Raw genomic sequence first — 27,572 nt, 5'->3', positions numbered from 1 at the left:
ATAAATCACCGTGTTTTGGAAATAGTGGACCAGATGGGGTTCGGCGGTATATTGAGGTGTGGTCAACCAAAGGACATTGACCACCATCTCATCACCGCATTGATTGAACGTTGGAGGCCTGAGACTCACACGTTTCACTTTCCAGTCGGTGAAGCGATTGTAACATTGGAAGACATGGAGGTCTTATGGGGCCTCAAAGTCGACGGAGATGCTGTGACTGGTTACCTACCCCCGAAGGATGTGGGATATTGGAAGGACGTGTGTTTGGATTTTCTAGGATTTATTCCAGACTCATCCGAGTTGAAAGAAATGGTTTGGAAGCAGACAAGCTTATCAAATCAATTGAGGATTAAGCTTAATGATGAGCAGGAGCAATACATATATGCTCAGCGGGCTCGTATCTATTGTCTGCTATTACTTGGTGGTCTGATGATCCCGAACGCCTCCGGAAATAAAATTCCGTTCTTCTACCTGCAATTTTTATGGATTTAGAACGGTGTTCTACATATAGCTGAGGTGGTGCGACGCTTGCTTGCTTGTACCACAATTTATGTGAAGCAGCCGTTGCTAAGAGGACCGATGTCGGGGGAGCTTTAACTTTGTTACAGTTGTGGGCTTAGGAGAGAATCCCAAATATTAGACCGAGGATGCTCAATCCCGTGCATATAGAATATGCACCATGTGCAAGCGCGTAAGTTGTTTACTAATTCTATTTTTAAGCTTAATGTTTATTAATTTTCGTGTTATTCGCTCAATGTTCATTAATTTCCGTGTTACATTTTTTAGATGGAATGGTCCGGCGTCATATGTAAAAGCACTCGGGCATTGTATTGAAAATTTCCGAGATCAGTTCTCCATAATGCACGCTAACCATGTAATTCATATACCTATGAATTGTTTTTTGTTTCTTGTTTATGATTGAAATTATTTTGATTAAATTTGTTTCACATGTAGTTTATTTGGACGCCTTATCTCCAATGGACCTTGCCAGAATGTTGTGTTGCCGGTCGTCCTATATGGACGTCGAGCACAACTCTTATATGTTGGAGTCTGGTTGAGCCACACCTGCCACAACGCATGTTGCGACAATTTGGGATTGTCCAACCGTATATCCCGGTCCTCAACCGGTTCCACGGTTCTGATTTTACAAAGCAGGATCGCCGGGGAAAATCTGGTCGGAATTGGGTTGAATACCACGCCCATCATATCCAGGACTGGGACAATAGGCACGACTTGGTATGGACTGATTTGGAGTGCACTATGGAGCCTGTTGCAACCGACGAATATATGGATTTGTTTCGCCAAATAACTGTGGTGTATTTAACCAAACCGGGCGTGCATGCTGAAGAGGGCTTCCACGAAACGGCATCTTCTCATAATTTCGTGGTAAATTGCAAAAATTATTAATTATTTAAATTCATATTATGATATGTAATTAACTTTGAAAATTGTAGGTGGAGACGCTTCACAACATACGCCATTTTCTAAGTGGCTAAGATATGTCAGAACATCCGGCTTTGGAAACCATTTCGAGGATGGTTGAAGATGGACTGCAGATATCCGGTGAGGCTGAGCTGATGGACTACCGTCTTTCACAGCGCTCTGCAATGGACATGGACGTCCCCGTGAGGCAAAAGGCAAAACGACGAACCAAGAAGAAAGCTGCATGTGGAGAGTCGTCATCTCAGTTAGTACAGGACGACGATGACGCTTTTGTGGATCCACCTCCACCTAGGTCTGTTGTTCAAGCCCGACATTCTGTCAGCCAAACCGGTGGTACAGGAGAAGATATTGGCCTCAGTGATGCCCACGCTTCTCCACCGTGGTCGTCTGTGCGTGATGATTTTTTTGGGGTGGATCTAGAGAACGCTGTTGTTCAGGATACTCCTCCCTCTAGGATCCATAGATCTACATCCAGAATTGGGAAGGGGATACAGGGCATGTTTATGCGGAAATGGCGAGACGATTAAACTAAACCCCAACTATTTGTATTTGATGTGCAATTGATATTCTTGTTTTTTGTTTGAGTTGAACTCTTTATATTGGTAATTTGATACATCCTCTTTTTATAATTAGTTATATTGATAATTTGATACATCCTCAAGAAGAGGATGTTTATATGGAAGAAAAAAAGGAAGCTTGCAACTGCAAGCAATCTGACCAAAGACGCCAATTTCAAGGGTGTTTTTTAGGTAAACGCCAGTCACGTTGGCGTTTTATAGTTGGAGTAATTTTGCTCAATGTTTCACAGATTGCAACGCAACGTTCTGTAATGACTCGCCAGTCTGATTGGCGTTTATGGAAACCCGCCAACAAGGTTGGCGTTTTTTTACGTAAAACGCCAGTCAAGTTGGCGTTTTATAGTTAGAGTAATTTTGCTCAATGTTTCACAGATTGCAACGCAACGTTCTGTAATGACTCGCCAGTCTGTTTGGCGTTTCTAGAAACCCGCCGACACGGTTGGCGTTTTTTACGTAAAACGCCAGTCACGTTGGCGTTTTTAAACTTAAAAACGCCAATATCATAGGCGTCTGTAAGTATTGAACACGCTAACTTTGTTGGCGTGTTTTAATTTAGCTGTATTTGGAGAAAATACGATTACAATACGACGGTTTGTAAAACGCCAACTCCATTGGTGTTTTTACCTATAGAAACGCCAACTCCATTGTCGTCTTTACTTATAAACACACCATTGTCATTGGCGTTTTTCCCATATATGGAATAGATAACAAATTGAGTACATTTTTGTTATTTTAATGGCCAAGTGACCTAGAGAACCCGATTTTCCCCTCTCCATGACTAAACAAACTGGAATCTGCACACACACAGTATTTCACCTTGTTCACCTACACACCTAGCTATACGCACATATTCACCGTAACAACCAGCGGCTGTCTGGTCGATTTTGCCACCGCGGTTGTCGGGTTCCGGCAACTCTAGGATAATACTGTCTATCCAGTAACCTTCCCACATCTCTTATTGGTTCAATTTTATGCTCAATTTTAGTTCAAATTTTCCTCCTAATTTGAATTCAAACAAATTATTAGTAATAAATTTGGAAACAAAAGCAAAATAAAATATCGCTCTTACACTTAATGTCGCGTTCCCTTTTTGACAGCAGCGTGGTGACCTTATCTGACATAGCGACTTCAGCTAAAACTGGCATAAAGTGGAGCGAGAGAGCAGCGCAACGCCATAGCCACAATTTTCATTACCTTCTACCCGCAAATTTCGATGTCTTATCTTTTGGGTAATTTCACAAACATCTCACAGACAACCACCCCATCCCGTCATTTCATAACAATTGAGTTTATTGCATAGAATTTTATTCCCAATTCCTATATTCCAGCAACTTCATGCATGGCTGCCGTGATGCTGAGCCCTTCTAGTTTGTGTAGCTGTAACTGTAGCCATGTATCTTTAACCATCAATATCGGCAGACCATGCCTATCCAGCTATACTGGTGCGACGGCGAACAGAAGAAAGATTAAATCTTTTGGGGGTTTGAGGTATGGATCAGTGATTTATTGGAAGAAAATCAAGAAAAAGAATGCTAGTCTTTGTGGGTATGTGATGAGAGGTGAAGATGAAGTCTCAATGAAGGGCATCTCCTCGGAGGAAATCATGGCGCGTTTGAAGTCGATTCCTGACTTGGACCGTGCATTTTCTTTCTTCAACTCTATCACAGGTATGCCACATGTAATGCATACCACAGAGACTTGCAACTATATGCTCGAGCTGTTGAGGGTGCATGAGAGGATAAGGTGTATGGTTGTGGTGTTTGATATGATGCAAAGACAGATAATCTATAGAAGTTTAGATACTTACCTCATTATATTTAGGAGCGTAGGTGTAAGGGGAGGCATTCGACAGGCGCCATCTGCGCTTGAACGAATGAGAGAGTTTGGGTTTAAGTTGAATGCATATTCATATAATGGATTTATCTACTTGCTTCTTCAGGCAGGGTTCTCTAGGGAGGCTCTGATGGTTTATAATAGAATGATCTCGGAAGGGTTGAAGCCGAGTTTGAAGACTTATTCTGCTTTAATGGTAGCTAGTGGGAAGCAAAGAGACACTGGGACAGTGATGGGCTTGCTAGAAGAGATGGAAAAGTTGGGATTAAGGCCTAATGTTTACACATTCACCATCTGCATTAGAGTGCTTGGGCGAGCAGGAAAGATCAGTGAGGCGTATGATATATTGAAGAGGATGGAGGTGGAGGGATGTGCACCTGATGTAGTTACTTACACCGTTCTGATTGATGCTCTTTGCAATGCAGGAAAACTTGATTGTGCCAAAGACGTGTTTAAGAAGATGAAAGGTAGCAGCCAGAAACCTGATCGTGTGACTTACATTACTATGTTAGACAAGTTTTGCGACTCTGGAGATATGGACTCGGTAAGAGAGCTTTGGACTCTAATGGAGGTTGATGGTCATAAAGCAGATGTGGTTACTTTCACAATACTTATTAATGCTTTATGCAAAGTAGGAAACGTCGATAAAGCATTTTCAGTGTTAGATGAAATGCAGGAAAAAGGGATATCGCCGAATCTGCATACTTACAATACTCTGATTTGTGGGCTTTTGAGGCTACAAAGATTAGATGAAGCATTGGAACTATGCAATAACATGGAATCTCGTGGCATTCACCCAGATGCATATACATACATCTTGTTCATTGACTGCTATGGAAAATTAGGAGAAACTGACAAAGCTATTGAAGCTTTTGAGAAGATGAAAGCTCGTGGTATTGCCCCAAATGTTGTTGCCTGCAATGCATCTCTGTATAGTCTAGCTGAATCTGGTCGTCTTAGTGAAGCAAAAAAGATCTTTGATGGAGTAAAGCTGAGTGGGCTCATCCCTGACTCTATTACTTATAATATGATGATGAAGTGCTATAGTGCTTCAGGGAAAATTGATGAAGCTATGCAACTACTCACTGAGATGATTGACAATGGTTGTGTTTTGGATGTGATTGTTATGAACTCTTTGATCGACACTCTTTACAAGGCTGGTCGGTCAAATGAGGCTTGGAACATGTTTTGCAAAATGAAAGAATTGAAACTTGTCCCTACTGTCGTGACTTATAACACACTATTGGCTGGGCTTAGAAAAGAGGGCAAAGTTCAAGAGAGCTACAAATTAGTTGAAAGCATGAAAGCTTATGGTTGCCCTCCAAATACGATAACTTTCAATACTCTTCTGGATTGCCTCTGTAAAAATGACGAGGTTGATTTGGCCTTGAAGATGCTTTATGAAATGACAGAAGCAGATTGTCGCCCTGACCTTTTTACTTATAACACAGTTATCTACGGATTGGTGAAGGATGGTAGGATTACGGAAGCTTTTTGGCTCTTTCATCAGATGAGAAAAATGCTATATCCTGACTGCATAACAATGTATACCCTTCTTCCTGGAGTTGTGAAATCTGGTTCAATTGAGAATGCTATCAAACTTGTTAAGGAGTTTGTCTACCGGGCTAGAGTTTCACTTGATAGATCTTTCTGGAATGATCTCATGGCTGGAACACTCAAGGAAGCAGAGCTGAATCATGCTATTTCCTTTGCAGAGGATATAGTATCTGCTGGTCTTTGCAAAAATGGCTTAATAATGGAGCCTATTGTTAAGCTTCTGACAAAGCAAAAGAAATCCCTTGATGCGCACAAACTATTTCTGAAGTTCACCAAATCTTATGGGGTTCGGCCTACTGTTGAAACATATTATTATCTGATTGAAGGACTTCTTGATATTCATCTTAAGGAACTTGCATGGGATATTTACAGAGATATGAAGAGTGCTGGTTGTGCTGTGGATGTCCCCACCTACAATTTGTTGCTCGATGATCTTGGGAAATCGGGGAAGGTAAATGAACTTTTTGAGCTTTACAGTGAGATGCTTCATCGTGGTTGTAAGCCTGACACAATTACTCGCAATGTGCTCATTTCTGGTCTTGTAAAGTCAAACAAAGTAGAGGAAGCTTTAGATCTATTCTACGATCTTTTAAGTGGAGGCTTTTCTCCTACTCCATGTACATATGGTCCTCTTATAGATGGTCTTATGAAGCTCAAAAGACTAGTCGAGGCAAAGAATTTGTTTGAGGAAATGGTTGAGTATGAATGCAAACCTAACTGTGCCATCTATAATATTCTTATAAATGGATTTGGAAAAGCTGGTGAGGTTGATATTGCTCGAGATTTTTTTAATAGAATGGTGGAAGAGGGGATCAGACCAGATTTGAAGTCATACAGCATACTTGTAGATTGCTTTTGCTTGCTGGGCCGGGTGGATGATGCAATGTGCTACTTTGAGGAGATAAAGGCTGCTGGACTTGATCCTGATTTGATTTGTTACAATATCATCATCAATGGCCTCGGGAAAGGAAGAAAATTCGAGGAAGCTATTAATCTTCTTGATGAGATGAGAAGTAGAGGGATGAAGCCTAACCTTTATACTTTCAATTCTCTAATCTTTAATCTAGGAATTGCTGGAATGGCAGAGGAAGCAGGAAACATGTTCAAGGAACTCCAGCTTCTGGGTCTCAAACCAGATGTTTTTACATATAATGCTCTAATTCGAGCATATAGTATGTCTGGTAACCTGGATGATGCATATGCAGTATATGAAGAGATGATGGTTGGAGGTTGTGTTCCTAATTCTGGCACTTTTGCTCAACTTCCAAATTAACATTTTTGTCTGCTCTGTGGGCCAAACCAGATTTCTTTATATACAAAAGAAATACCGGTAGAATCTCGTTTGTTACCATTTTGGGGAATGTGCTCATTATCATTTAAATTGTGTATGTCTCATGTCGTTGTGCATACACAGATTGATTGTTCAGTGCAACCTTAGTAGAGTGTTGAAGAGTTTTGTTCTCCCTTTGTAGAGAGAGCTGGCATTTGCTTTGACTCTCGAACTGCTGTACAAACTTGATGCTGCTTCGGAGCATTGCAGAAGTGATCTCTTTGTAAATATGTGATCAGGTAATATCATGTGGAGGTGCAATAGTCATACAAAACTATCGTCCGTGTCACATCTGTATAGATTTTTTACTGTAAGTCTGTAAAGTATAGAAGTTGTACTGTTTCCTGATCATGCAATTCTTGAGATAATATTTCTCTTCTCAATATAAAGATTATGAAAGAGCTGTTGCTCATCCAACTTTGTTTTTTCATGTTCCTGTTTTAAGGTTTGTTTCTCCGCATTTCCATGTCCATTTCATAACTCGATGAATGTTGATAGATATGTAAAAAGCAATGGGGCATTTGGGAACTGGATACATGTTATGCAGTTTTAGAACGATGAATTGTCTAATGTCTGGCTAGTAGTATAGTGTGTTTTTTCTTGATTCTTCGCCATCTATCTTGATATCATTTGCCAGTAAATATGCAGTTCGTACTTTGTTTCACTGCTGAACTTGTGAGAGAATTTTAATTTTTACATATGATCCTTATCTTGTTTTACTTAATTAAATGGTTGTTTTGGATCGACGATAACTGTGGAATGAGAAGTATGTTTTGCCTACATGTGTCTTTTTGCTATCATTTTTATTGATTTGCAGAGTACTTTGAGTTCATGTGGTTAACTGAGAGAATATGGCCAAGTTTGGCATATTGATAATTTTAAAAAAAATATTATGCTATTTAAATTATACTACTGTATTTTTTTAGAATGATAAAATCATTATGGCTTCACTTTGTACCTTCACACTGATAAAATCAATCTGGTTTCATGTAAATCCGTGACTTATACTACTGAGTGAGAATCATATTAGTTGCTCGCAAACCAAATTCTCCACTGCTTGCTGAGACCACTAGCTTGGTTGGAACTAGGAAGTTAATTGAATATGTTTAAAACCAATGGACAGCTTCTGCCACATGTTTAGACAGCCATGTCCTTGTCGAAATAAAGCTCCAAGGTCTAGAGCAGGCTGCTGAGAACTTATCAACTAGTTGAAAGACCATGTCTATTGCCCTTAAGACATATCCCTTTTGCAACTAGCAAGCAACTATGGATATCTAAACATCTGTCTTGAATGATCAACCACTATTGCAATGAGCAGAAAGCAGAGGTAGATCACTTCTTCATTGTACTTCATATATGCTGTTTTATGTTTTATGTATTTCATTTCTAACGTAATTTATACAGTGTATGTGGTTTTATTGCATGACATAATTAGATGGGGGTTGAAATTGGAGACCTTGTCAAGGCCACAGTGAAGTGCAAAGGAGCGGGTGATGGGCTTCAGATCGTAAACCTGAATCCCCAAATAGTGATGCTGGAGCACCATGAACTCCTTCTGATGGTTGGGCAGTGCCTCCCTTGTCAAAATCCAGACCAAGAGCCTGAAGTCGTAGAGCCCGTGCAAGGTAAACCAAGTAGGCAGTGAAGAATCGGGAGTTGATACCCCTATGCTTGTGCTCGGAGAAGTTGATGCCCTGAGCGCGGAGGAAGGGGATGGAGTCAGGAACGGTCTGTACATTGTTTCTCTGTTGAATTTATGTGAGAATTTTAATTTTTTTCACATGATCCTTGTCTTATTTTACTTAATTTAATGGTCATTCTGAATTTATGTTTTACTTATAGGTGTGTTTTTACTATCATTCGTATTGGTTAATTCTAGTAACATACCATTTCACCTACAACACTATCTGGCTTGTGGCGACTGAAAGTTGATTAAGGTTCAAGATATACTTAGAATACCTGGAGAGACACTGGTTTTGTACAGACTTTCCCAACTTCTGGAGTGAGAATGCTTCTTAAGCTAACAGTTGGACAATTTTAGATGTATTTTTCCTTTCAATAGCAGGAGTAAGGCTGGATAAATATGCATGTAGCACTTATTTGGAGTTGGTATGTATGGAAGAAGAATCAGAACATCCATTATTCTGTACATGCTGGGAGTTGATGAAAATTATGGCATACATGTATGAGGAGCAAATTTTTTCTTATAAGTAAAGCTTCCTTTCTGGCAGGATCTGCTTGAATTAATGAAAATTATGTGCAAGACACATGAGGAGCAAAATTACCTCATAGCTGAAACGTCATTTATGGACAAAATCATTTGAACTATTTGTGTCGATTCTGGATTTAAATATTTTTATGAATCCTAGTTGATGCCATTTTCATACTTGTCTCGATTCATTGGAGTAAAATTAGCTTGCAATTTTTTTAGAAATAAATTAGATTGGAAAATAGTTTAAATTGGTTTTTGGATAAGCATTACAATTATATTTTGAAAGTTCAAACGATTAAAATGACCTATAAGGGCATTCACAGTAGGGCGGACGATAGCGCGCCCGATGTAGGTATGCGGACGATGAAACATCCATCGTCCGCGGACGATACGCGTTCGACCACGCATCGTCCGCGGTATCGTCTGCCTCACTGTGAGCGAAGTGGACGATACCGTGGACGATGCTGAGCGTTTTCCTTTTTTTTTTTAATTCTTCAAAATTTATATATATATATATCCACCACAACCTCCTTCATTCTCACTCTTCCATTCTCTATTTACACTATAAAATGAATCTCGGTGATTACCCAAGTACGAATAGTCCGATGTTTGGTGGTGGTGCACGGTGGCCGGGTACAGACCCTGATGAATATCGGCCCTTCGACTCCAACACCAAGTACGATCCCATTTTCAGTACAGATTCGTACGGGCTGTCAGACATGGAGCCGTCTTCCACCCGCGCCCGCGCCCCCGCCGCAGACATAAAATTAATAACAAAACAGTAGTGAAACCTATAGGGCGGACTTTAGGGCGTCCCACTGCAGGTGGAAGGGTAGGAAGATAGAATGTTGATGTGGCGGAGCATAGGGCGCCCTATAGGACGGACTTTAGGGCGCCCCATCGTGGATGCTCAACAATTTAATATAAATATAATTATGATAAATTTATATGTATATATTAATAATTTCTTTGCTATATAGATAAAGTTAGTTATTTGATTGGTATAACTAGTATACTGTATTTTCCAGTAATATTACCGTTTGGAGAAACACAAAAAGTAATTGTTCGAAGGAAATAATTTAGCGTGTAATATACACTTATATAGTTTTCATAAATTCCAACTATCAATTTGAGGTATTAAAAAATACATCAAATTGCCAAAATTGAAAAATATTTAATAACAAATGACTTAAATATAGTTTTGACCACTCACGTCTATCCATAATCAATTACTAAAAGCTAATTAAAATATTTACTTATAAGAATAAATGAGAATACTTATTTTAAACCTGTATTTAAAATCTAGAAAATCAAACACTAAAAATAATCTAATACAAACGCCATGCCCAAGCTCTACAAACTAAACCCCAAAATCCTAATCTCTTCCGTTTCGGCCGCCTCGGAAAAATTGGTGTCCGCGCGCAGAGAGTAGTGGCGGCCAAATAGTCTGTGAGGTAAAAATCCACTCTCTTCCTCGGCAGTCGTTTCTCTTAGGCTGTAATTGTTTTAATTGAAGTATAAATTTTATGTTTCATAATATTATTCTCTCTTTTTTTTTATCTGCATCCTTGTACAAAGGTTGCAATTTGGATGTCTATATGATTAGTACATGGTAATCATATAAGCAGTCTAGAATCAATTTGGATGTGTATGTGTTTAGTTCATCGATGTCATTGATAAATCAATCGATAATTTATCTGCGAAATGTGCCAAATAATCAATACATTTTCTCTTTAAGTTCCAACATTTTAAAAAAGTCAGTAAGTGCTTGTACCTCACTGATTTGATTGTTTCAACGAAAAGATGGAAAGTTCTCGCGCCTGCGAGCGCTGCAGGAAGAGGACGCTAGTCCCTGATAATGAAACAGGTAATATGGTCTGCACGTCGTGCGGAATCCTCCAACAATTCGATAATTTTGAAGTGCCTACTGCCGGCATTACTGGCACCAACGTTCACCTCGGAACCTCTGGCACCGGCACTGTCCATGATTACAAGGAAACTAAAATCTATCATGCTCAAAACTTGATTGACGATTTTATGTTCAAGTTGGATTTTTCTGCCCAGAAATCGCAAGAGGTTAGGCTTTTGATTGAGAAGGTCACTGATGGAGAATACGGCCAAGGGGATTGGTTTTCTGTTCTGATTGGGGCATGTTCTTATATTGTGATGAGAAAGGATCAGAAGATGATGCCCATTGTTGAAGTGGCTGATACAGTTTGTTGCGATGTGTATGAATTAGGGCGGATGATTGGACGGGTGGTTGAATTTGTTGATTTGAAGTTGCCTGAGTTTGATATTGTGAATGCTTTTGAGCGAGCAATGACGAGCATCCCTAGTTTTACTCATGTGGCGGCGGATTTGGTTAAGAGGATGCTGCAGCAAGGGGTGTTTTTGGTGCAGTGTTTGATCAAGTGGTTTGTTACGACGGGAAGGAGACCAATGCCAGTGGTGGCTGCAGTCTTGGTTTTTGTTGCACAATTGAATCAAGTAGATAGTGTGAAGATCGAAGATGTGGCAATGGAGTTGCACGTGACAATAAGCACCTGCAGGTTAAGGTATAAAGAGCTTCTAGAGAGGCTTGTCGAGGTCGCACAGGTGCTGCCTTGGGGGAAGGATGTGACGGTGAAGAATATTTTGAGGAATGCCCCATCTGTGATGCAATACATGGAGATGATATCGTTCAGTCGAGGTGGAAAACAACGTTTCAGCTGTGATGTGGAAGAGATTGTGGGGGACTGCTTGAGTAAAGACATTGGATATGGATATGATACCCTCAATATGGAAGAAGATTGCAGCAGCAGCTCTAAATATTTTGAACCGAACTGTTTGCCTAGCGATTGTCCTGATAAATTTCAAATCTCTCATGAGTGTTTGACATTGATTTATTCAAATTACTTGGAGGGGATCTCTGCCATTGATGTAGTGAATCCAAGGAAAAGGCAAAAAGGAACGTTTGATCTTCACGGATATACTGAGTGGTGGAGTGGGAAATCGGAGATGAGCAAGAAGATGATTCTGAAGGATATATTGGAGAAGGATGTGGGATTGGATGCTCGGCCGCCATCTTTCAATAGAGCGTGCTTGGCTAGGGCTGAGAGGCGAGAAAAGATTAAGGCCGCAAAGCTGCGCATATTGAGGATTATGCGTCCTAAAAGTGGTGGGGGCAATGATCTTACTGTATCTGCGCCAGAGAAAGCGAGGAAAAAGACGAGGAAAAGGAAATGTGGTGTGGAGATTGAGTGGGAAGATCTCATAATTGAAACTCTGCTCCTTCATAACGTGAAGGAAGAGGAGATAGAAAAAGGACATTACAATGCTCTGTTAGACTTGCATGTGTTTGCTCATGTTAATGAATGATGAAGCCTCCGTTAAGATTTATGGTTCTCATCACCTAAACCAAAATAGTCCATTCTGCATAACACATGCATGAAGTTTTGTGAAACACCAAATTTTTGCATATGAGTGATTCAAGTAAGTAGCTTCAGCCATTAGAATTTTTATCTTGTTTTACTTAATTAAATGTTTATTTTGGATCAACGATAACTGAGGAATGAGAAGTATGTTTTGCTTATATGTGTGTTTTTGCTATTATTTTTATTGACTTGCAGAGTACTTCGTGCTCCAGTGGTTTAACTTAGAGAATATGACCAACTTTAGCATATTGATGATTTTAAGAGCATATTTTATGTTATTTAAATTATAGCACTTAGTATTTTTTTTTTGGACTGATAAATCAATCTGGCTTCACTTTGTACCTTTAGACTGATAAAATCATTCTGGTTTCATGTAAATTCCTGAATTATACTACTGAGTGGGAATCATATTAGTCGCTTGCAAAACATATTCTCCACTGCTTGCTGAGACCAACTAGCTTGGTAGGAACTAGGAAGTTAATTGCATATGTTTACACCAATGGACAGCTTCTGCCACATGTTTAGACAGCCATGTCCTTGTCGAATATGAAGCTCCAAGGTCTAGAGCAGGCTGCTGAGAACTTATCATTAGTTCAAAGACCATGTCCAGTGTCCTACCAAGACATCCCTTTTGCACCTAGCAACTATGGATATTCAAACATCTATCCTGAATGATCAACCACTATTGCAAATTTGCAATGAGCAGATTGCACAGTGAAGTGTCAACTAAAGAGATACAAGACCGTCTGAATTCATCAGTGTACTTGCATAAATATTTCAGGGAAATTGTTGATTCAGATTCAGGAATATGATCATAATGGAAATCATGAAAATCAAAATAGCCAGGATTCCCGGTAAAAGGCTGTATAGATTTTGTATGGAATCTGGGGACAGCAACTTAATGGGATATATCTCTTTCAGAATTAACTTGAGACAGCTTGAAAAAGTTTACCGAAATTTACTTCTGACAGTCAGTCTACCTGGATTTGAAGGTTGTAGTGCTTCTACGTTGGCCAGAACATAATGTTCCCTATGTTGGACTGCTGAATGACTATGATGCCCTTTTCTTACCATTTTTTCCTATGCTTTTCAATCTGCAGGCCCTGCAAGTGAGAGAGCAATGGACAAAGAGTTCAAAGAAGGATGAGCTTTGGGAGAAGGCTCTTGAATGTAATGCTTAGCGTGTTCTTAAATTGATAGTTGAGCTGGAAGGCTTATGGGTGAAACTAGGACAGTACCTATGTACATGAGTTGACGTACTTCCCCCAAAGCAGCTGCAGGACTCTCTCCCCCCTCCGCAAACTGGAAGAGGTACTTACTACTTAATTTATTGTAAAGCGGAAACAATTTAAAAAAGCAAAATGAAGTCTCATGATGCATCTGGAAAAAAGTATATTAATATGAACATGTAACTACTGCCATATAGGTTGATGTAATAGAAAAGGCCTTAATAAATATGGTATATTACTATATTTATGGTCCTTTTGTGAGGGCTATTGTAAGGACTACATTATCACCAATGCACTAAAATGCAATTCAGCAACTTTAAGTCTTGTAGCTTAGACCATTGAAGAGAAGATATATTAATATCCTAGTTCCTTGCCTTGATTGACTTTCTTTTGTGAAAGGGTTATGATTATCATTGGAAGTGGTATTAGCATTATTAATTTATTATGGTGGTTGTTATTATTCACTTTTATTATCGTGAGATGTGGTAATGATGGAAAATTTGAGAATGATAATAAGATAGATACATGGGGGCTAAATTATCACACCTAGAAAAAACAAGCTTTGATAATTCTTTTGTAAGTTTGATAGAGATCGTTCCCTGCAGATTATCTTTAATTAGCTTGTTTAGTAGGAGTAGTAATTTATTCTTATTGCTGTCTGGACTCTGGAGTCTAGTTATTACTTATAAGTGGAGTGTTAAGAGAGTGAGGGTTGGATTATAAATAGCTCCTCAATGGAAGGGCAATGTGTCTTGGATATTGCCTTTACTCCATCAACTGGTGTGGTGAACGAGGGTGAATACCCGGACCTATGGTGCTCGTTGGGAGAATTTAAAGGCACTCAAGGAATCATCCAGCTGGCTTTTGCACTTCCAAGGTGTCCACGGAGGTGCGGAGTTTGACATGATCCAAGCCATGGCGGCACAGCTCGCCCACAATCATGGCCAGCAGCATGGGTTCAACTGAAATAGATTTGTCGATGTAACAAATTTTACGTTGAACTATCTCCACTAAAATCAACTTTATTTTATTATATGTCTTTCTATTCACACATATGGTGATAGGAGACACGTTAAAATTTTGTAAAAATGATGATCGAAGATAATTTTAAAAAATTAAAAAAAATATCATGTCAAGAGGTCTTTAGATTATATAGAGAGATAATAAATTAGTCTTTGAAAGAAAATAGAATAATATATAAAAAAACTCATACTCTTGTGCAGTATATAGTGGAGTATATATGAGCAGTCTAATGTTTGGCTAGTAGTATAGTGAGTTCTCTCTTGATTCTTCTTCATCTTCCTTGATATCATATATATGCAAATACACATGCGACTGCCAGCTGAATTTATGTGAGAATTTTAATTTTTTTTTATATGATCTTGTTTTACTTAATTAAATGGTTATTTTGGATCAACGATAACTATGGAATGGTTATATTAAGGAGTATATATATTATTAGCAAAACTAAAGTCACCATATTTTACCAAAATACTGTATGATACATTTTCATACGAACTGTCTCAAACTCATGAAGTTTGACAATTTAACACAATTTAAGATTTTTCCAAACTAAAACTGACGTGACTAAGTTATAATTGAGTTACAAATCAATGTACTATATCAAACTAAGTTTTTCAAAATTTTAAGAAAAAGCCACACGCATCACCGCCGCGGCACCGCTTCTCAATTCACCAGTCTTTTGCTCTAATGCCACGACAAATAAATAAAATTCACTAAATCAAAGTAAAATTATTAGCACAATGAGACTTGCAAGTAAATTATGATATTCACAAGTGACCTCTTGCATGGTGTTTAAAAGATGATGCCTAAAGGTTAATTCTCATTAATCTTCCAAGTTTCAAATATGATGATGCAAATTGTAATCTTGTTCAAATGAAGATAAGAAATTCTAACAGACACTATATATAGCAATTCAAAAATCCATTATGATTAATTTGTACTAGAAAGTAAAGTAAAGGTGATTTACAATCACAAGAAGTAACATTGAAATGAATAGCTACTATCATCTAACAGGTGAGTCCATATAATAGATAGTTGAATCGGTGAAGCATAGCACAAACGGAGGAAGCGTGGTTGGAGTTGAGGACAAGCCTAGTGAAGACTTGCATAGTGAGGAGACTGTCTGAGCCGGCATGATGGCTCTTCCCAGCAGCCCGCTCGACGCTCAAACTCCGAGCCACGGCGTCGAGGCCACCGTGAAGCGCAAAGGAGCGGGTGATGGGCTTCAAATCGTAGACCTGAATGCCCAAAAAGCGACGCAGCAGCAGCATGAAGTGTTGGAGATGGATGGGCAGGGCCTCCCTCGTAAGAATCTTGATCAAGAACCCGAAGTCGTAGAGCCCATGGAAAGTGACCCAGGCCCGGCCCATTCCAAGGCCGGATTTGAGGAAGTAGGCAGCGAAGAAACGGGAGTTGATACCCCTGCGCTTGTGCTCCGCGAAGTTGATGCCCTGATCGCGGAGGAACGCGATAGACTCCGGATTGTAGCGGTCGTAGTCGGAGTCGAAGTCGCGGAAGTTGAACTCCCAGACGTAGAAGGTGGCGGGTGTGCCGAGAGTGGGGAGGTTGCCGTGGGCGTCGGAGAGGGTCAGCCCCAGTTGGATGATGTTCAAAGCGTCCACGTTTCTCTTCATCAACGCGTAAAGATGGGCGGCTGAGAGAGACGAGACGCTCCCCTCGGGCTTGTAGATGGTGCCCGGGAATTCGGTGTCCATCGACGCGAACCTGAATTGCTTCAAACACCCTTTGATCAGACGAAATTCGGCATCCAGGTTGCTTTGCCAAACCTTTCTCACCACCACAGCCATAATAATTCGATCTCAAATTTCTCTCTTTTGCTTTCGGTAATTCTGATTTCTCTCTTAGAATATGATTTTGCTTTGTGATGGATGGAACTGCACATCTGTCTATATATAAGAGATTATATCTTCCCTTCTCCGCTGTTTCTATTAAGGAAAGTAGTAATGATCTGCAAAATCTTACCTTTCTCAAACTACTCCCTAACTAATGTATGTATATAAGGAAATTTTAACATCTTTTCTTACTTACCTTATTCAAACTAACGGTATAATAACTGTCTTTTATGTTACTTACAAATTAATTATATCTTTCATGTTAATCTGCTCCTTAATTTGCCGAATCTGCCGTATGCTGAGACAGAAGATGAACATTATGTTCGTTATTGGGCTTTTACTAAAATAATAGATCTATAGACCATTAGCATTTAGTATCGTATTGAATTCATATGCCTTATTTGAATTAGTGTTTGTAGACTATTTTCATTAACTCTCATGTAAAAGTTTAAATTTAATAAGTAACCAGCCACTAATTGTCTAATTCTCTAACTCTATATTACTATGTTTTCATCTATCTCTTTTCCGATTAATTTGCCTATAAATTTATATTAATTCCTAATTTAAAACTTTATGTGTTATATAGCACGTGCTTATGTTCCGTCACTGACTTTCATGTTACAAGATTATATCTTCATGTTAGTCTGCTCCTTAATTTGTAATATAATGAGTTTTAGCTAACATTCAGATTTCGAGCTAGTTCATGAGTTAGTAGGACTTGTTACGTTACGGCTTAGTTTCGAACTGCATTTATGTACACATTTTGATTAAATACTATGATAGACAAATTATACATTCAAATTTCGAGCTAGCCCATAATCTAATCGGACTATTCAAGTTAGGGTCTAGTTTCGAAGTGCGTTTATATACTACATATTTTAATTAAGTGGAGTATTTGATAGACAAATCTACATATTCAAATTTCGAGCTAGCCCATGAGTTAATCTAGGACTGACAATTTTTGGCACGACACGATAACCCGACACGAATCCGCACGAAATTAATGGGTTTAGGTCAAAGCTTGTTGGGTTCGTGTCCTTATCGGGTCGACCAGTTAAGAACACGAAAATTTCGTGTCGTGTTCGTGTTACCCATTAAGAAATAATATTATTATATTATTAATTTTTATTATTTTAAAAATGATGTTTTTTTAAAGATTTCATTGGATTTTGTTGCTATGAATCTATTAATATTATTGTTCATCAAATCAAATTGTATAATCAGATTTTAGATTTTTAATGATTAGATTCAAGGTTTTGTAACTTTTGTTAATCATGAGCAGTTGTTAACAGGTTCTAACCGTGTTATCAGGTCGTGTTGCTATAGTACCGTGTAATGTACGTGTTGTTATCGTGTCGTGTTGACCCAAGGTGGTTCGTGTCAGGTTCGTGCCGTGTTCGGGTTTGAGGATAGCAGGTCGTGTTCGTGTTCGGGTTTGAGATTTTCTTAACGGGTCGTGTTCGTGTTTGTCCTTATTGGATCGTGTCGATAACAGGCTGACCCGATAACGACCCAACACGCACAATTTGTCACCCCTAAGTTAATCGGACTGTTCAAGTTAGTGCCTAATTTATATACATAAATTTTTATTGAGTAGTAATGATAGAAAATTCCAATTTTGTAGTACAACAAAATTATATATAGCATACAATGTTGTCAAATAGCTGCTATAGCGGGGATATTGCGCTATAGCATATCCGTTTTTAATGAAAACGCTATCGCCACACCGATACGTAGCATTTTTCTGTGGCGGCCGCCATACCCGTGGCGGTCGTGGCGCCATAGCGCTACCATATCCCGCAATAGCGGTATTTTAGCCCAATTTTGACTTTTTGGTGCTAATTTTGACTTTTATTGGGCTTTTTATTTTTTAATTTAATTTTGCATAGGCCCAATCAGCCCACCCCAATAATTCTAAACCCTAATTCCACAACCCCAATCTGCCGCTTTTCATCTCTACTCCTTCAGTCCTTCCACAATCTGCCACCCACCGTCGCACCGCCGCCGCCTGTTGCAGCCTAGCCAGCACTCTCCAGCCCCACTCAGTGACTCAGCCACCGCCCAGCCATACAGCCCCTCCTATTCACAATCTGCACCCTACAGCCCCTCCTAGGTCAAAGAAGAGGAAAGAATCTTCTACATCTAGTTCAAGTTGTCTTAGAGTTTCTAAGAAAAAAGAACCTATCATACCTAGAAAAGGGAAAGGGAAAAGGAAAAGGCTTGCGCTTGTAGATGGAGAATCGGAAGAGGAAGAATTTGAGGATAGTGTAAGTGGAGATCAAGAGGATGAAGCAATGGAGGATGAAGATGAAATGGATGCCGATGATAGTAATGATGATGAGCTAGAAGACTATGTTGAGCTTGATGATTGATGTCTATTGAGCTTATCATGGTTTTATGTTTTGTTGAACACTTGAACTAAAGACTTTAATTGCTAGACTTTTATATAATTGTTTTCTATTTTATGCTTTATTACATGTTTTTAGAGTTTTTAATGTTATATTTTTATTATTTTCTAATTTTTTGAATTATATATGAATATATAAATATTATTTTATATATTTAATTAATGACCGCTATATCCCGCCATACCGATACGCTATATCCCTGTGGCATTTTTCGGGCGAACCGCCATGAACCGCTATACTGCTTTGACAACATTGATAGCATATAATAATATGGTCTTACTAGCACGTTTTCCATTATCTGATCAACAAAAGGCAGTGCAGTTCTTCATCCTTGCTACAAAGATGACTCCAAGAGTAAATTTGAAATATGAACTTTTACAATAACTAATACAGATTTCCCTCAACAAATTTGCAAAATATGGAAGCCCAGTATACAACTCAATCAATCAATCTTGACAGAAGAATAAATCAGCCTGGTGAAGACGAAGCACGCATAGAATCCAATGGTGCCGGTGAGAACGAAAAACGAATATGAAGCGAGCAGCATGTACCCGAAGTAGAGGGCGCCGGAGACGGGCTTCGTGATCTCGAGCTTTGTGAAGAAGTAGAAGGTTGCGTAGAGGAAGAGGTAGAGAGCTGAGGATCCGGACGTGAGGTACGACCTCCACCACCAAAGGTAGTCCTCGCTGCACAGCTGGAAGTAGCAGAGCACGATGGTTATCTCCGCGCAGGTGATGAGGAGGATGATGAAGACAATGAAGAGGAACCCGAAGATGTAGTAGAACTGGTTCAGCCAGATTGAGGTTAGGATGAAAAAGAGCTCGATGAAGACAGCTCCGAACGGTAGGATGCCTCCGATCAGAATGGAGAAGATGGGGTTCATGTACCACGGCTGCTCCGGGATCTGCCTAGGTATTTTGTTCGTCTTCACCGGGTTTTCAATCGCTGGCTTCTTGAAGCCCACGTAGCTCCCCACGACGACGAGCGGGACTGAGATTCCGAACCAGAGGAAGACCAATGCGAACATTGTTCCGAACGGCACTGCACCTGAAGATCTCTGACCCCAGATGAGAGCATTGAGCACGAAGAAAACACCAAACACGAGGCCAGGGAACAGGAATGCAGTCTGGAGTGCGATTTTCTTCCACTCCGTTCCTTTGAACATCTTGTAAATCCGGGCAGCAGAGTAACCGGCGAAGAGTCCCATGAAAACCCACACAAACAACATGGCCGTCATGAGCCCTCCCCGGTTGGAAGGGGAGAGGAAACCGAGGACAGCGAAGACCATGGTGACGAGCATCATCCCGAGAAATTGTACACCGGTCCCGACATAAACACAGAGCAAGTCCGAGTTGCTTGGGGGCCTGAACACATCTGCGTGCACCAATTTCCATCCCGTCTCCTCCTGGGCCTCCTCCTGAGTCTCGAGCTCGTTGTACTTTGAGATGTCCCGGTAAAGTGTTCGCAGCATTATCATCGCAACCATGCCAGAGAGGAAGAGCACAATCATGAGAGAATTCACAATGGAAAACCAATGGATTTGATCATCAGTCATCAGAAGATACGTGTCCCATCTTGATGCCCACTTCACATCACTCTCCTGAAGATAAGACACAAAAGATGGAACTTTATACTGGTCGATTCGGTCAGGACTGCTATCGGTAGCATTGACAAAGACAGCTACGATAACTCACGACGTATTAGTATGCAAAGTAAAAAAAAGCCTTTGAAATAATTACCTGGAATGCGACATCATAAGTAAAAATGATTTCTTGTTTATCTTCAACCTCTTGAGGGGAGTTCGAAGAAGAAACTGTTCTCTTTGATTGGGGATCGCATGTAGTGAGATGAGCATTCTCGTTCCATTTTCCATCATATTCGTGTTTGACACTACAGAACGAGGTATAAATAGGCAAGTTTATTTAACAGAGCATAAACCACTTGAAATAACAGTACACCAGTGTAGACCAACCTAAATGGTATGACCTCAAAACCGACAATCCTAGCTGAATCAGTCAACTCATCTCTGTGAAACTTGACCGTAAAGCTCAAGTGGTTGTATATGAAGTATTTTTCATCCTTGCTCTGCATATGATACATAATACCAATTACCAAGTAAAGTAGGAATCCTGTAAATAAATCATACAATTTCAAGGTTATATTTAGCTAACTTACATCGGCATACTGCCCTTTCAGCCCAACATGATGACCAAGCTGGTAGATAGGAGGACCTTCTTGTTCTGACCTTGGGATCGGAACAACCAAAGGGAGATTATCAAGGATCCTGCAACGAGAAAACAGGCTCATCAAATAAGCAAGACATGTTAAAAGAAGGGCCGCAACAAAATGGAATTTGTGTACTGCAAAGGCTGACGTACATGTTAACACGATATTCATCCTGAATTTTTTCTTTGAATGCCTTTGCTTTTTTGGCATCAAGTGTAACTCGACAGACAACATTGCAGACTTGTGGTTCCCCCATTTTGAACTGCAGCAAAAGCATAAAACAAGAAGTCAATAATAAGAGAGAATGTCAAAGAGCATTGTGAAAGCGATAGGACGGACCACATAGGGGGAGTTCTCAATGCGGTCTCCACGAAGTACTTCTCCAAGATTTTCACTGCTGTCGACTATCTTGTTCGGGTGACAGTAGGGAAGGGAATAGTATGAATATGGAAGCTGAGTCTTTATAGAGGTCAATTTGTTTACTTTCACGTTCAATGGATCCCCCTGCATTCGATTCGGGAAATAAAAAAGAAACAAGACACAGACAGAAAGGAGTGTTAGAACAGTCCAAGACCAACCAGAAACTTCTAAAAATGGACTCTCTAAACTTAGGAACAAGATTTCAGGCTACAAATTAGCCAACACTAAGAAATTCAAATTTCATACTATGATTTACTGATGCCTTTGCCCAATGTGTCTCTTTCGCCTCCCCATTTTCACATTTTAAGAGTGCACTAGTATAGCATCAAGGACCAAGGGATGTGGATTTCAATAATCACCCCACAGAAGAAATGTTTCATGACAGAAACTTGAACTAATTAAAAGTTGAGAACAGACAAGAATATTTCACAAGGTGAAAATGCACAATCTGCCCACAATAATGCCTTCTGCATTACTAGTATTTATGCAGGTAATGAAATCTACATGCTGCAAACTTCATTCAATCATACACAAGAGTTTCAATACAAAAGAAAGGTAACAGGTTTAGAATCACGAGCAGTTTTAATGAAGCCATATAAACATGCTCCGAAATCGAACTGCCATCTAGTCGACCACCCATATTAGTTCATTAATTATGCCCACCTTAAAGATTTCCTTCTACAGTCAAAACAACTGCATCACAAACAGTCTGACACTCTACATTCTTCAGTCCATTCAGAACTGCACTCCACAGACATTTTTGCTCACTCCTACAAGCTTAAAAATATGTCCACACCATCCATTCCTTGATTTGAAGCAAAAAAATCCATGAAAATTGTTTCCAACAAGACCAAAACAGAAAAATGAGCTGTTATTAAGCCTATTATCAACTATCATTATCTCCTAAGCAAGAAATCTCTCTAATCAAAACCTATATCAAAATCAAAATTTTACGCACTCAAGAGCATAGGCAGGCACTAGATCTTCACACATAACCAATATCAAGAAACGAACAAAGTTCTTATCACATTGAATCAGCAAAAGACTGAATCAGAAAAATCCCAAATCAAAATTAAGCTACAAAATCTTGGGTTTTAAGAAAGATTGAACCTTTTGGAAATCTTCGGGGGCAACACCCGGGAGATAGAAGCTGAAGGCATTGGGCGCAAGGAGCAAAATGCAGAGGGCTGGGAAGAAGGAAAGAGCACGCATTGTGTGAGATCCAAGAGCTACTCTTCCAATGGCGGAATGGAGCAAATGGTATGTGGTTCCAGATCCAGAGAGAGGGAAGAGGGGTGAAGGAAGGATCAGATCATTCGTGTGTGTTTTAAGATTGTCGGTTGCTTTGAGGTACTTTTACTTTCACTCTTGGGCTACAACTCCAAATCAAGGATTATTATTTTAATCATTATTTATTATTTTTTTCTTTATTTCTATTTTACATTATTTTCTGTATGGTACTCTTAGTGGCACGAGCTTTAAAAAATGTTAAGAAAAGTCGGTGAAAAAAAGTTATTGGAATATATGTCTCACTTGTATATATATGTTTTAAATAAAACGTGAGTATAATGCGATAATAGAATGTTGAACTCTATAACCATTTATGATCAAAGAAACCAGAACTCCACTTGTAATATATAATGAAAGAAGTATTTTAAAAAATGAATCGGTGTTCCACTGGTAATATACTTCTTTCATTCTATAGTAGTGGATGCATTTCTTTCCGCTACGAAAAAGAAAAATATGTGTAGTGTATTAAATAAAAAGATAATAAAGTATAGAGAGAGGAAAACCGAAAAAGTAGAGAGAAGAAAGTAAGAGATGGGGAAAAGTAATTGAGATACAAATGTGTTGACTTTTACTAAAAAAAATAAAATGACTTTACTATTATGGAACGTCTCACAATAATAAAATTACTCCTCTAGTATGGAAGTGATAGTGATAGACTAATAAGAAATATATGTGTTTTGATAACAATAATGCTAGAATTGCATAATTATTGTACTCCTAGTAAAAATATTGTTGGTACAAAGTTAATAGCTTAAATATTTTATTCATATTATTGAAAGGTAATGATACTTTTAGAAAAACCAAGTAACTGAAGATGGGCCTATGTAAAGAAAACCCAATCTACTTCATCAAGTGACTCCAAAGTTCAGCATATTAACGGCCCATTTCGTGACCAAAATTGGAATTATGGCGAAGGCATGGGCTCAACTTAAAATACAGTTTTAGATTTTTAGGGTACGTTTTGATAGTAATATTTCGCTAATATAATGACATTCTAATTCTACTTGTTGTTTGGTATGTTAGTTAAATTATTTCTTGCCTTATGGTTATTTTCTCGGCCTGCATTTATTTTTTCATTTTTTTAATATTTTAAATAAATACACCCAAATAAGTCGGTTAATTAATTTATATTGCAAAATCCAATCACGTTAACTAACTCGAATTACCTTAGTGGATTCAAACTTTTCTTCCCACCTACTTTTATCGAATACACCAAATTCTTGCACTTGCATTATTTTCCAAGAATCACACGAATGTTTATACATTAAATTACAAAATAGGGCAAAAAAACAAAGGAATATGGATACTCATAGTAGTAGGTCGACCTTTATTCACATAAAACCTGGAGAGGATCTTATGGCTGTAACCCAGAATCAAAACAATTTTTTTGTCATTAAAGTAATTTAATTTCTCAAGGACAAATTAAAAGGATTTGTGAATTTATAGATAAAATATCAAATAAAATAGAATAAAGGTGGGGCATATTTAACATAAGGTCCCCCACACTGAAAAGTGAGATAGCATATGCCTCCATCATAAATATTTGGGACCCATTTTGGTCCATCATCATTAATCTATGATGTTTTATGCCCACGCCTATATTTCCAATAATTATTGCTCTTAGCCCCAAATTCTTTTTCGAGATCATTTTCATGAGTAATGGGGAATAATATTTAATGATTTTTCGGAAAAAGTTCGTCGTCAAGAAAGTTTGGCCGTGTTGTAGTTTTGAAATTATTAAAAGTATACTTACAATTGAAAAAATTATGATTAATTAAAGATGTAAAATAAAGAGTGTGGTTCTCTTTTTTGATGATTTAAAAAAGCACAAAGTGAAAAATGAATCAGTAAAATTTCAAATACAAACCAGGGTCAAAAGGCAATAATTAACGACAATAAAAATAGCAATTGATAAAAATTAAAATAGAAAAAATCAATATTAAACCAACATTCAAGGATTAGCAAGCTAAAAGGTTTTTACTTGTTTATTTTTTAGTAATTTATTTACCACTTTGTGTGCCAAACTGTACAATAATTGATGCCCGGACCTAAAGTCACATATTCGAATCCACCATAACATAGCCTTTAAAATTAAGGGTAAGTCTATGTGGGCACATTATGGCCAGCCATAAAACTGGTTTAATAGGAAAAAACCGGTTTAATAATAACTTCCGGTTCAATTCTAATTTCTATGACATTTATATCCTTGTACAATAGAATGTTATTTTAATCCCGCCAACCTCTCCAGAAAAAAAAAGGCGTTTTTTTTTCACTTTCCTTCCCTTTCCCTGTCATGAAAATTGACACCTCAAAGAAATCTCTTGCTGGTGCAACAATGGCGAGAAAGGTTGTAGTTGTGACATGACATTTTTTTACTTTGATTTTTTGGGTTTTCTATGAAAAATATAAATAGATTTTGAAAAAATTTTATGTACAACTATCGATTGTTACTTTTTTGTTTTAGTTTCTGTAAAAAAAATTGATAGATTTATGCAGGATTTGAAGAAGAGATATGTATTGGTGTGTGCATAGTAGGTGTTTGAATAAATGTCCAGATGAGTTCATTCTTTGTTTTTCTCTTTCTGCTAGTGCCTGGTGCTCAACTTCTTCTTCGTTCATCTCCTGTGGATTCAAAGTTGCATCAAAGCATATGTATGTATACATGTGTGAGTGAGCGTAAATACTAGGAGTAGTATAAAAGAAATTCTTTTTTGACATATAAGAAATGAAGAAAAAAATGCTCCACAATCCACAAGCTTATAAGTTAACGGAAACAAATCTAGAAAGAGTGGATGCTCGTAATTATAATGAATTTTGTTCAGCACATAATAGTATGAGATAAAATGGATCAAATGTCAAACTATCCCCAATTGGTTAATTGGATATAAGAGTTTGTTAAATAATTCGATTAAAATCCCAAATTTGATCTAAGATCAAAGATCAGTTAAAGTCATTAGTTATATCATACCGTATTAATCAAATATCGATTGAGTTATTGAATTGAGTACAAGATAAATTTAAAAGTTAATTACTCAGTTAAATCTAAATTTTGTTACATTAATCTTATCATTCAATTAATTGCTTTAATTGAATAAAATATCAAACTAGATATGCTATTGTATCAATTGGATATCAGATAAATTGAATAAAACTATCAAATTATCCCCAATTAATCAATTGGTGTAAGATTTAGTTTAGTCATTAAATTAAAATCCCAAATTCAATCTAGGATCAAAGTTAATTCAAATTATTAATTGTGTCAAATTAATTTCTTATTCGATTGAGTTATTGAATTGTGTATAATATAAATTGCAAAGTCAAGTACTCAATTAGTCAATTAGATATACTATTATTTATCTAATTCATCCAATTAAAATTCAAAAATTAAATTAAATAAAAATCAATTAAAATAATTGGTTGTATCAAATTAATCTAATATTCTATTCAGCTATTCAATTGAATACTAGTATTAGATAAATTACGAGGTCAAGTGCTTTGTTACTTAAATCTAAAAGTTTGTTGCATTAGTCTCAGCATTCATTGACCTGGTTTAATTGAATCATAGATCAAACTAGATATCTAATTGCATCAGTTGTACATAAGATAAATTGAATTAAATATCAAATTATCCTCAATTGTTCAATTGAATATTAGAGTTTGTCATTCGATTAAAATCCAAAATTTAATTCAAAACTCACTTGAATTGTTCAATTTAAATTATTTAAAATCCCAAAATATCCAGTTTTATTTCATAACAATCAAAGTTCTAAATTAATTCTTAATATCTTAATCGAATCAAATATCAATTCTAATATCAAACTTTTAATTCAAGACAAAGTTCATCAATTCAATCTTCCGAGGTTGATTACACGTCCAATTTTAGTCCCGGTGAATTTAAGACTAATTCCTTCTTTTGGTAGGTGTGGATTTATAGTAATGAATCATTAAGAGCATCTCCAGTGGGCGGACATCCCACTAGGACATCCACTAGGACATCCCAAAAACACCTCCTGCCACGTCACTAGGACTTCCCATCCCACTGCCACGTCACTAGGACATCCCCTCCTATGTCCGCCCTTCCCACTAGGACATCCCGCAATAAAAAAAATCATACATTCATAAATAAAACAATTTACATTTACGGAAATAAAATTTGACCGAGAATACGAACGGGAAAAATTAACAACTTCATCGGAAAACTTGAAATTAGAGATGTAGAGAGAGAAACTTGTTAACACAAGTGGTGCGAATGAAATAAAATTCAACGAGCCGTATATATAGAGTTTTTAAAAAAAAAATTTAAAAAACGGGACGTCCGACCGGACGTCCGACTGGACGCCACAATGGCGGACGTCCGCCCGCCCGTCGCCGGGACGTCCGAGGACACCCGACGTCCTCACGGGACGTCCGTATCCGACCCTAAACGCCACAATGGCGGACGTCCCGGTCGCCCGTCGCGACGTCCGACCGGATGTCCGACCGGACGTCCGCCATTGGAGATGCTCTAAGTATCTAAAGTTGTGAAATTATAGCTATAAAAATTACTAATTACAATTAGGAATCCAATATTATTATTCTAAGACTATTTAATTGTAAACTTAGAATATTAATTTAAAAAATAAAAACTTAGAATATTAATTTTATTTTCTATTGTGTTAGTTTATCATTTTCATTATGAACGATTTTCTTTTGTTGGGGTTTGTTATTTGTTAATATACTTTTGTACCATAATTATATATATATATATATATATATAT

General features: G+C 38.0%; 4 protein-coding genes across 9 annotated transcripts; 2 read left to right on the top strand and 2 right to left on the bottom strand.

The window, feature by feature from the left end:
* The first annotated feature begins 3,122 nt into the window (after positions 1-3,122).
* Positions 3,123-8,578, top strand: LOC121782364 (pentatricopeptide repeat-containing protein At4g31850, chloroplastic-like). Of its 4 annotated transcripts, none has more exons than XM_042180160.1 (3): positions 3,123-6,741; positions 6,826-8,068; positions 8,177-8,578. In XM_042180160.1, exon 1 carries the CDS (start codon positions 3,361-3,363, stop codon positions 6,682-6,684), a length of 3,324 nt encoding a protein of 1,107 aa, XP_042036094.1. In that variant the 5' UTR covers positions 3,123-3,360; the 3' UTR covers positions 6,685-6,741; positions 6,826-8,068; positions 8,177-8,578. The 4 variants fall into 4 exon arrangements, with proteins under 4 accessions (XP_042036094.1, XP_042036092.1, XP_042036091.1 ...); XM_042180158.1 differs by having other exon boundaries at positions 3,123-6,980; positions 7,865-8,068; XM_042180161.1 differs by having other exon boundaries at positions 3,577-3,688; positions 3,961-8,068.
* A 1,695-nt stretch (positions 8,579-10,273) lies between these two features.
* On the top strand, positions 10,274-14,628 carry LOC121782483 (plant-specific TFIIB-related protein PTF2-like). Of its 3 annotated transcripts, none has more exons than XM_042180346.1 (2): positions 10,274-10,407; positions 10,757-14,628. In XM_042180346.1, the coding sequence occupies exon 2, from the start codon at positions 10,757-10,759 to the stop codon at positions 12,308-12,310; it is 1,554 nt and encodes a 517-aa protein (XP_042036280.1). In that variant the 5' UTR covers positions 10,274-10,407; the 3' UTR covers positions 12,311-14,628. The 3 variants fall into 3 exon arrangements, with proteins under 3 accessions (XP_042036280.1, XP_042036282.1, XP_042036281.1); XM_042180348.1 differs by having other exon boundaries at positions 10,274-12,424; positions 13,467-14,628; XM_042180347.1 differs by having other exon boundaries at positions 10,274-13,358; positions 13,467-14,628.
* Positions 14,629-15,625: 997 nt separating this feature from the next.
* On the bottom strand, positions 15,626-16,426 carry LOC121781665 (probable CCR4-associated factor 1 homolog 11). The gene has a single exon (XM_042179378.1). It carries the CDS (start codon positions 16,424-16,426, stop codon positions 15,626-15,628), a length of 801 nt encoding a protein of 266 aa, XP_042035312.1.
* Positions 16,427-19,135: 2,709 nt separating this feature from the next.
* On the bottom strand, positions 19,136-22,874 carry LOC121782952 (transmembrane 9 superfamily member 8-like). The gene is made up of 7 exons (XM_042180965.1): positions 22,636-22,874; positions 21,445-21,609; positions 21,258-21,367; positions 21,055-21,163; positions 20,852-20,964; positions 20,619-20,769; positions 19,136-20,479 (listed from the first exon to the last, which is right to left on the bottom strand). The coding sequence occupies exons 1-7, from the start codon at positions 22,735-22,737 to the stop codon at positions 19,322-19,324; spliced, it is 1,908 nt and encodes a 635-aa protein (XP_042036899.1). The 5' UTR covers positions 22,738-22,874; the 3' UTR covers positions 19,136-19,321.
* Between the last annotated feature and the right edge of the window lie 4,698 nt (positions 22,875-27,572).

This window comes from Salvia splendens, chromosome 20 (assembly GCF_004379255.2).
Source record: "Salvia splendens isolate huo1 chromosome 20, SspV2, whole genome shotgun sequence".
NCBI classification, from domain to species: Eukaryota; Viridiplantae; Streptophyta; class Magnoliopsida; order Lamiales; family Lamiaceae; genus Salvia; species Salvia splendens.
The sequence above is the reverse complement of the archived record's forward strand: the minus strand, read 5'-3'. Positions and strand labels throughout refer to the sequence as shown.